The following is an 11,266-nucleotide window of genomic DNA, read 5'->3' on the forward strand; positions in this document are numbered from 1 at the left end:
CTTGGACCCCCGACATATTTGTGAAGCGTACAACGATCAAGAATATGAATAAATAGTGATCGTGTCAAATTTAAGGCAATATTATTGTGGTTTATGCTATTTCGAAAATTTTATTTATTCAAGCACAGCTTTAGATGAAAGTTTTAGATCCAATAGTTTCTAAGAATACGTGTTCTTCTCCTTCTAAAAACGTCATATGTGTTGGGAGTCCTGGGCCTTCAGCCTTTTTTTCTACTAAAGAAACTTCAAAATGAACATTGTCCTTCTTGTAATCTTAAAGTAGGAGGGCACTGTAGCATTTGGTAGCATCTTTGAACCACAAAGTCTTGCTTGTAAAGTGAGATCATAAGACTAACATTTCCTTCCTTTCCGATCGCAACCTTAATTGCATTATATCAAGACCAAGGCTTTGTTTGGGATGGCTTTATTACTGGTTCTTAAAGCAGCTTTATTTTTTACTAGAAAGCTGTTTTAAAAATCAGTAAGAAAGACGTCCCAAACGAAGCTTAAATGACATGCTTTGAATCATTAGGTGGAGTTAGAAGACATTTCTTATCCCTAGAGTGTATGCCTCGTCATCAAATTTTTTATTATACTCAATCCCCTACAATAAATAAATTTTAAGGTCTAGATCCCATTTCTCTTCTTAGGCATTTTTCTCAGCTTTCCTAAGTCAATTTGGATGGCTCATTTGCCTTCAACCTTGAGATTAATGCTAAGTTTCTTTTCCTATCGTCAAACAACCCTCGCATTAGGGATTTTGACTCGTATTCTATATGTCACCATTGATGATGCCATATTATTATTATTTTGCTTATTGTTTTGTTTGGCTGTGTAGTCTGTATTATTCTAAGTTATTTAACTCATTCTTCCATTTAGATTGGACAAAGGGTTGAAAATCCTTTGTATTGAATCAGGAAAAATGGACCAAAATCGTTAATAAGAGTGTTTTTGGCCTTTCATTAAAGTTGTAATTAATGACACTATCAAAAATTTAATGAAAGGCACAATTTGCATAATTTTTTTTTTTTTTTTTTTTTGGAAATGAGGATATCTTTTTTTTTTTTTTTGGAAATGAGGATATCTACCCGTTGCCATTCAAAGGGAGCGTTTGACAGCGTAACTAATACATCGGCAGAATCTAGCGAGGCCAACCATCGGCATCGGGCCCACACTTGCTTTGCCCAGAAGCAAGGCCGTAGTAGAGGGGATTTGAATCCGGGATGAAGGGGTTCCCAATTATGCTCGTCCACCTACCACCCTAAGACTCATGGGTTGCATAAGAAATTTGAAAAGTTTAGGGATTTCATAAAAAGAATAAAAACATACAAAATAATAGATTACTAAACTTTGGTGACTTACAAATAAAACTTTTTTTTGTTGCATAACACATTTGAATAAACTGAAGAAAAAAAAATCACTTACAAACCCCTAATTATGATAGAAATCGCCAGAAATTAATATTTTAGCCAATTACTTAAACATTTTCTTTGAATTTTAAATGATTGAAATTTAAGGTGAAATTAAGAAGACCCCTACATCACTTTACTCTTTCATGATAATTGGAGAGTATCTAAAACCATTGCTAATATCATATAAATTTATATAATTAGCCAATAATATTTTTATTTATAACCACTTTTTCAAATGTAAAAAAATACATATATTTTAAAATTTCAACAAATATATTACACATGTTTAGCATATTATAAAGAGTTAGTGTAAAAAAATATATATAACCTTTTAAAATATATTACATAAAAATACATCAATTTCAATTGTAAAAAATTTAGTATTTTAAACTTTCTTATAAATATATAAAATTATATTAAAAAATCCCTTTATCCAAAAATTTGAATCAATCAATAGTTATTTATTTCAATTTTTTTAAAATTAATCATTAATTAAAAGTATTATCTATTTAAACATATATAAATATTGCGGAGGGCTTCTTACCGCGGTCGGATTGCCCGGAGTCGGAGGCTTAGGAATTCCCTAAGGAGGGAAATGTGATTTTTTATTTTATAGATAAAGAAGACAAGAGAGAGAGAGAGAGAGAGAGAGAGAGAGAGAGATGGCCGGATCGGCCGATGAAGAAAACCTCTCTATGAAGATGGATTCCGAGTGGAACGAAGAGGCCGAGGAGGAGCTTCGGGCCATTGAGTCTGCCTACGCCGTTGCAAAGCGGAAAAATTCCGATTTCGACCTCGAGGAATCCTCATCGCAGCGCCGCCGCCTACCCGGCTGGGCCAACGCGGCTTCACCATATGGAAGAAAGACGCACGATCTATGCGATGGAAATGTCCATCACATTAGCAAGATTGATGGGTCTCCTTTCCGTTGCCCTAAGAATGGATTTTGTACTTTTTCTCCGACACCTTGCCAAGGTTCATAGTTTCGTCTCGGATGTTGTTTTATCCATTTTCTTATAAGTCGTTGTTTCTTCCGGCAACAAATGAGGGTAATTTAGCTTTTTAGAAACATTTGGGGGGAAATATATGAGGGTTTAGTTTTTATTCTTTCCAGTTTCTTTGATTTGTGTCGTCGAGGGTTTCCAGAATTTGGGGTAGAAAGACGAGGGTTTCTTATTTAATGAGATATATTAATTAGATTTTCAAATTAATGTTAATTATCAATATTAATTAACTAGATTTATGCTAAATCCTGCCATTGATAGCAGAATTTTGGCAGGGTTTAAGCAATTAATATTTGTTAATTAAAATTGTATTATATTAACCTAATCAATATTATTTTTATTTTTCTTTAATTTGTCTGAATATAAGTTATTTTTAATTAGCTTAGTAAATCAGGAATTAATTATTAGCTGATATTTTTAATTAGATTAATCTTTATTTAATCAGTCTAATTACTTTTGATACAAGCAACATCCATTTAAGTGGCTGCATTTCTTACTTATTGGATGTTAATTTCCTTACTTTACTTTTTAGTTTTTACTTTTGTCTGGCTTCAGAGGTGAATCAACTCATTTAATGTTTCACCCTTTCATTGCCTAGTATGTGCTTTGAACCTTTTAACCTCACACAAAATGCATTTGGTTTCTTTGTAATTACATATGATATGTATATTGAATATTTATTTTCTACCACCTAGTTTTTCAAACCAAAGTTGAAGGCTGCAAAAACTATTATTTGATTCACTTTTCTTATGTTGCAGCATTTTTGTAGCGGTTGGTTTGTGTTCTTTTATGTAATCAAGGAATCACTTTTCAATAATCACGTTTGCAGGTTACATATGCAATGCATCTTTGTATTTAAACTTCAAATTCATCTTGAAAAGTAAATCTTTAAATTTCGTTTGGGGTTGGCCTTTATAACACATAGGCCTTATCAAAGATCAGCCTTGTAACTAATTCCCCACAATTGGTTTTATTCTTCATAGAGTTGGATGTGAATTACAAATCAGAACAGCTATCCATGGAGGTATATATGAATCTGATTAACCAAAATCTTATATCTAATTAACTTTTATGTTGTGGTCCAGATTATGCTAGGGTTAAACGAGCATGATAATGTTAAAGCGGTAGTCCCACTAAGAAGGGTTCCTGGCTTTGAATGTATCTCCTTGTTTGTTTGATTTCCTCCACACTATAGTAGTAGTATAGTGGTAGTAGTATAGCATATAGTAGTAGTAGTATAGTAGTATCTATGATGCACCGACACGCCTCTTAAAGAGGGTATGCAGTGTCGGACACGGACACGCGTCGGACACGGCATGGACACGTGTCCGACACGGTACTGGAGTGTCGGAATTTAAAATATTAAAATTTAAATCGGACACGCATGTCCGATTATTAAATGATAAAATCGTCCGTTATATTTAGCCTTTTTGCGAACGAGAAGCCCTATTTTTCCGATCCACGAAAGAAATCTTCTAGGGCGGACCGGGAGAGCTCACAGTCGACACCAAACAGAGCCCGCTGCCTTCGCCTCCCATTCCTTCATCATTTCTGCTCGGCCAAGCAGAGCTCGTCTTTCCCATTCCTTCGTTCTTGCGTTATTTCTGCTGTCATTCGAGGCAAAGTTTGCAATTAAGGCTAAACAGATCACCTTCTGCGTGCAAGAGAGTCAAGAACTGTAAGTGAATTTCGCCATTTCTTCAGCGCCCCCTTGGACCCCCGGCAGACCGGTATATTGTTTTATTCATGTTGTATTTTTTTTATTTCACTTCATATCATTTTAATTCGATGTTTTCATATGCATGATTGGTTTGTTAGCAAAATGAGCTCGACTGCTGGCGGGAGGGGATTAGGTGAAGGTTCAAAAGAGCCATCTGTAGAAACTGATAAGTCATTATGGATTCATGTTACAAAGTTAGGAAAAACATTTGAAGGAGGAGGGAATGTGTCATTTAAATGCAATTATTATGGTGGCACCTACAAATGATCTTATTCTAGAGTGAAGGCACATCTACTTAAAATTTCTGGCCATGGAATAAAAATGTGTCCTAAGATTATTACGTCGCAGTTGATTGAATTGAACAGGCAAGTTGATGAAGCTGAATTTAGGATCCAAAGGACACTCCCTAAAGAGGTACATTTGCCATCTACTCATGGCACATCTCACACTTCTTCCTCATCTGTGAGAGTTGATCAAGCTTTATCATTTAGAAGTGAAGGATATGAAAAAGAAAAGAAAATGAGTAGCCAGTAGTCCTCTAGAGAAGGCTTTTAATTTACAGCAGCGAGAGGAATTGGATGGTTAAATAATAAGTATGTTTTTTTCAGCGGGACTTCCTTTCAACCTTGCAAGAAATCCTCATTATAAAAATGCATTCATTTTTGCATGTAACAACAATCTCGCAGGATATGTTCCACCTGGTTACAATGCATTAAGATCAAAATTATTGGAAAGAGAAAGAGCACATATTGAGACATTGCTTGACCAACAAAATGAGTGTGGAAAGAAAAAAGGTGTTAGTTTGGTGTGTGATGGTTGGATAGATCCTCAAAGAAGACCCCTACGTGCTGAAGATTAGTTTATGTGCATACAAATCTTCGTCTTCTATCAAAGAAAATCCCATTTTATTTGACAGGTGATAATAAGATGTGGGATGTTGCTGAAGATGGGTTCGAGTGCCTTGATGATATGGGATTATTGGAGGTTGCAATCTTTCTCTAGATGAACCAGAGTTGGAAGAAATGATATTCAATGATGATGATATTGAAGGCCAAAGACCAACATCTGAATCTAATTTTATCATTCGCTCTATTGAGTAGTTAGATCTTCATGTTGTATTAAATGGTTTTTTGCTTATATTTTTGTGTTTGTACTAGACATTTTGTACTAAACATCTTTATGTTATAAGCTAAACAAGTTATCAACTTATCATGAAATTGATTTATTATTGTTTGACATTTTTACTATAATGCCACCTTAATTTTTATATATTATATTAAAAAATTATTATGTCGTGTCCACGTCGCACCCCGTGTCCTATATTTTTAAAAATTGTCGTGTCCCGTGTTCGTGTCGTGTCGTGTCCGTGTCGGTGCATCATAGAGTAGTATAGTAGTAGTAGTTGTAGTAGTCTAGTAGTATATAGTAGTAGTATAGTAGTAGTAGTATAATAGTAGTATATAGTAGTAGTATAGTATACTAGTAGTATAGTAGTAGTAGTAGTAGTAGTAGTAGTAGTATAGTATAGTATAGTAGTAGTAGTATATAGTAGTATAGTATAGTAGTAGTATATAGTAGTAGTAGTAGTAGTATAGTATAGTATAGTAGTATATTTAGTATAGTAGTATTGTAGTATAGTAGTAGTATAGTAGTAATAGTAATATAGTATAGTAGTAGTAGTAGTAGTATGTAGTAGTATAATATAGTAGTATATAGTAGTAGTTAGTATATAGTAGTAGTACATTATAGTAGTAGTATAGTAGTATAGTAGTATAATATAGTATATTTTAATAGTATAGTATAGTATAGTAGTAGTATAGTATAGTATATTATAGTATAGTAGTATAGTATAGTAGTAGTACTATAGTAGTATAGTAGTAGTATAGTATATAGTAGTAGCAGTATAATATAGTAGTAGTAGTTGTAGTAGTATAGTAGTAGTTGTAGTATAGTATATAGTAGTATGGTAGTATAGTAGTAGTAGTATAGTATATAGTATAGTATAGTAGTATAGTAGTAGTATTATAGTAGTATAGTAGTAGTATAGTATAGTAGTAGTATAGTATAGTATAATAGTAATAGTAGTATATAGTAGTATAGTAGTATTATATAATTATAGTATTGTAGTATAGTATAGTATAGTAGTATAGTATGGTAGTAGTTGTAGTAATATAGTATATTGTAGTAGTATAGTAGTAGTACTATAGTAGTATGGTATAGTAGTATAGTAGTATAGTAGTAGTAGTAGCAGTAGTAGTATAGTAGTGTAGTAGTATATAATAGTATAGTTGTAGTTGTTGTATAGTAGTACTAGTATAGTATAGTAGTAGTAGTATAATAGTATAATAGTAGTAGTAGTATATTAGTATATTAGTATAGTAGTATAGTATTGTAATAGTATTATTAGTAGTAGTATATAGTATAGTATTGTAGTAGTAGTATAGTATAGTATAGTATAGTTGTAGTATATAGTAGTATAGTAGTAGTACTGTAGTAGTATAGTATAATAGTAGTAGTAGTATAGTAGTATAGTAGTAGTAGTATAGTATAATAGTATAGTATAGTATAGTAGTATAGTATATAGTAGTAGTATAGTATAGTATAGTATATAGTATAGTAAATAATTAATTAATTATAAAAAAAAACAAAAACTATAGTACTTTTGCTAAGGAGAATGAGCCTAATAGGTACATGGGGCTAGGACAGATGCTTTAGTGGTACCCACTTTTAACCCAAAAAGCTTAAACTTTTTTGGCGATGAATGTATTTATTCGTGAATGTACTTTTTATCAATCGAATGTGGCACTAAATATATGGATTTCACATAGTTTAACATTAGTATGGTCTATCACTTGAAAATCCCAATACAGGTTTGACTACTACCCTCTTTCTATAATTGTAGAGGATAGTTATTGTAAGCTGGGAAGACCGACCTGGGCTATAGATACCTCTCAAAGTTTCTATTGGAGTTAATGCCACATTGACATAGCTGCCAATACATCCTCTCCCTTTTTCTCATTTTCTTTGATTTTTTAACAATGTGAGAGTGAGTGAGAGATTGATGCTTCGTTTGTGATAATTTGAAAGAAAAAAATTTGTACTAGAAAGCTATTTTAGAAAATAGTAAGAAAACTATCTCAAACGAAGCATGAATGAGAGAGTTATTATGAAGTCTGTAATGGGAGCCCATCGTAAGTATTGTTTCTTGAGAAAAAGTATGATCACATTTGTTGCAAGTAACACCATAATCTTATAGACAAGAATGATTAAGAAACAAGAGATAAGAGATGAAGGATAGAGAGTTTAGAATGAAAAGTTTTGAAATTTAACTAGATTGCCTGGAAGTATAAGACTAAGGCAAATGATTGTTTGTCCCAGATTCATGGTTTGACACCCAATTTATTTATAAGCTCAGGTAGAGGTACTTTGCTATAGAAAACACTATGGGGCTGTTGGATAGCAGGATTTAGGCCATGCTTGGGCCGGATTTGAGCAAAATCCGTCAAATGGACAAAAATGCAAAACCAAATCTCATGGCAAATGAAAGATGCCGTAGAAGGAAAATTCCCCCTTTTCGTGCTAAATTCCATATTTTTGAAATTCTCTTTCTTGCCGGATTTAAGATTCTATTAGCGCGAGAGGGAAGAGTCCGCCGATTAATATGCTTTGTAGCCAAACAGCCACATGAGATTTAACAGGATTTATCATTAATATTATCAAACAGTTTTCAGGATTTAAGCCCCTCGGGATTTAGAGGATTTACAAAATCCTACTTAAATCAAATCATGAGTGCTACCAAATAGCCCCTATATGAGTTACATATCAGAGCTTATTATAAAATGAATAAACTTAACTAGTTTGTAGACAATAAAATGTGGAAATTACATAGTGGTTTGTAAGGGCTGAATCCATATGATGCTCGTTGCGACATCACTGAGATTTGCCGAGCCCCAACAAGTTGCTTTGATGCTTGGGCGAGTAGCCTTGGTGAACCAAGTCGAGCAATGTGTCAACTTTGGCTACTTTGAGTGACTTAGGTTTCGTTTGTGACAACTTTCTTACTGCTGTTTAAAGCAACTTTCTAATAAAAAAAATACTCGGTCCAAGAAACTACAATAATGAAGTAAAATATATGAAACGATTGCATGACATAAATTGTTTGACATTTGTTACTACTCTCAGCTACTATCTTTAAATATTTCAAAAAAATATTGAAGTTTAAACATTTCAATTGACTTCTGCAACATTGCACATCATTTACAAAGAATGAATGAATAGGAAATTTGAATGCTCCCATATTGTCCCCCATCTGCAAAGTTTGAAAAGGAGGAGCAATAAAATAATGGATTCTTGATCATTCCTCAGTCTACAATTCGATCATTTTCTTGTTAAGAGCCACATATCTCCATATCTCCTTCTCAACAAAATCAGCATCCAGAAACTTGGCAACAAAAGCCCAGAGCCTGTAAGCATCTTCAAAATTAGCTAGGTAACCAAATGAAGCATTTACAACGGCTATCCCTAGATTATGATCCTCTTTCTTTTTATTATCTGAAACTACTGTGTTCTCATGGAGTCTTTCCTCTTAAACTGTATCCTTCAAATGTTAATATTTTTATTTCTGAAAATTTGATTTTTTGAAGGAACCCACAGCTTAGTGAAATGTTACTTCTGTCTGCCAGCTTCTGAACAAGCACAGGATTAACCTTCTCTCCTTTCCGGTCGAACACATTGAATGCCAATGCAGGTCCTCTGTCAAATTTTACTCGTGGCCCGTAAATCTTTACCAAAGAATAACCATTTTCAGAGTGAGGATGCTGCAACTTCATCAGTGCAATTACTAACCAATTAGTGATGCATCTAAGTCTGTTATGTATAACTCGAAGGCCTAGAGAATCTGCATGATCCAAGCCATTGAATTTAACCTCCACTTGAATTTCTATCTCCTCATTGTTGTGTTTGGTAGACTTTCTCAGTACTTCTACAATTTCTTATGACAGCTCCTCTTTCTCAGTATAGTAGTATAGTATTATAGTAGTAGTATAGTATATATAGTAGTAGTATATAGTAGTATAGTAGTATAGTATATAGTAGTAGTATAGTAGTATAGTATAATAGTATATAGTAGTATATAATAGTAGTAGTAGTATAGTATAGTATAGTATAGTATAGTAGTAGTAGTATAGTAGTATAGTATAGTATAGTATAATAGTAGTATGTAGTATAGTATAGTAGTATAGTAGTAGTAGTTGTAGTTGTAGTAGTATAGTAGTAGTATAATATAGTAGTATAGTAGTAGTATAGTATAGTATAGTAGTATAGTATATAGTATGTAGTAGTAGTATAGTAGTAGTATATAGTATAGTAGTATATAGTAGTATAGTATAGTATATAGTAGTAGTAGTATAATAATAGTAGTATAGTAGTATAGTATAGTATATAGTATATAGTATAGTAGTAGTAGTATATAGTAGTAGTAGTATAGTAGTATAGTATAGTAGTATAGAGTAGTAGTATAGTATAGTATAGTATTATATAGTAGTTGTAGTAGTAGTATAGTATAGTAGTATATAGTAGTATAGTATAGTAGTAGTATAGTATAGTATAGTAGTATAGTATTATAGTAGTAGGATAGTATAGTAGTATAGTAGTAGTATAGTATAGTATAGTACTATATAGTATAGTATAGTAGTATTATAGTATAGTATAGTAGTAGTAATATAGTAGTATATAGTATAGTATAGTAGTATAGTAGTATAGTGTATAGTATATAGTAGTAGTATAGTAGTAGTATATAGTATATAGTATATGATATAGTAGTATATAGTAGTATAGTATAGTATATAGTAGTAGTAATATAGTATAGTATATAGTATATAGTATAGTAGTAGTAGTATAGTTACTATAGTATAGTATATAGTAGTAGTATAGGTTCCACCTAGTCATTTGGTAGTATAGTATAGTAGTAGTATATAGTATATAGTAGTAGTATATAGTATAGTAGTAGTATATAGTATATAGTAGTAGTATAGTATAGTAGTAGTAGTATCGTATAGTAGTAGTACTATCATATAGTAGTAGTATAGTATAGTATAGTATAGTATAGTATAGTAGTATATTAGTAGTAGTATAGTATAGTATAGTAGTAGTAATATAGTAGTATATAGTATAGTAGTATAGTATAGTATATAGTATAGTAGTATAGTATAGTATAGTAGTAGTAATATAGTAGTAGTATAGTATAGTAGTATAGTAGTAGTATAGTATAGTATAGTACTATATAGTATAGTATAGTACTATATAGTATAGTATAGTAGTAGTAATATAGTAGTATATAGTATAGTATAGTAGTATAATAGTATAATGTATAGTATATAGTAGTAGTATAGTAGTATAGTAGTATAGTAGTAGTATATAGTATATGATATAGTAGTATATAGTAGTATAGTATAGTATATAGTAGTAGTAATATAGTATAGTAGTAGTAGTAGTATAGTTACTATAGTATAATATATAGTAGTAGTATAGGTTCCACCTAGTCATTTGGTAGTATAGTGTAGTAGTAGTATATAGTATAGTAGTAGTATATAGTATATTGTAGTAGTATAGTATAGTAGTAGTATAGTATAGTATAGTATAGTAGTAGTATATAGCATGGTTTAAAATTGCGCAATATGAGGCTCGCCTTGAGGCCCGCCTTTGCGCAATTCCAGTAAAAAACGCCTCGATGCTTACTCCTCGAGTTTTTTTATGAGGCTTGCGCCTCAACTTGGTTGAGGCCCTGCCCGCCTCGCCTCACGCTATATATATTAAAACTTACATAAATCTTGAAGTAAATGCCCGACATTGGACTCTATAGGAGAGAAGGAAGGGGAGAGCAGTTCATCATAATGATGATTCAAATGAAGAACCCCTTAGTGATGACAGTGCTGATGACTTATGAGTTCTTATGTGATATGTCATTGCTATTTGTTTTTGGAAATTGGAATTATTTGTTAATGAAAAGAATACTGGGATTTGGGAAAGATAAAATTTTGAGTTGAACTATATTTCATGTTGTCTTATTATTGGGATATTTTGATTTCACTTCATATCTTATACTTTTTTATATTTTATATTATTCACTTATT

At 32.0% G+C, this 11,266-nt stretch overlaps 1 protein-coding gene across 1 annotated transcript in view; it reads left to right on the forward strand.

Moving 5' to 3' along the window:
• The first annotated feature begins 1,978 nt into the window (after positions 1–1,978).
• The window catches only part of LOC110115085 (Werner Syndrome-like exonuclease), a 15,202-nt gene continuing 5,914 nt past the window's right edge, over positions 1,979–11,266 (forward strand). The window contains exon 1 of the mRNA XM_020848214.2: positions 1,979–2,387. Within this exon, the coding sequence (XP_020703873.1) occupies positions 2,075–2,387 (313 nt within the window). The 5' untranslated portion in view covers positions 1,979–2,074. The remainder of the gene's footprint in view (positions 2,388–11,266) is intronic.

The sequence above is a fragment of the Dendrobium catenatum genome, unplaced genomic scaffold, assembly GCF_001605985.2.
Source record: "Dendrobium catenatum unplaced genomic scaffold, ASM160598v2 fragScaff_scaffold_1338, whole genome shotgun sequence".
In the NCBI taxonomy this organism is placed as follows: Eukaryota; Viridiplantae; Streptophyta; class Magnoliopsida; order Asparagales; family Orchidaceae; genus Dendrobium; species Dendrobium catenatum.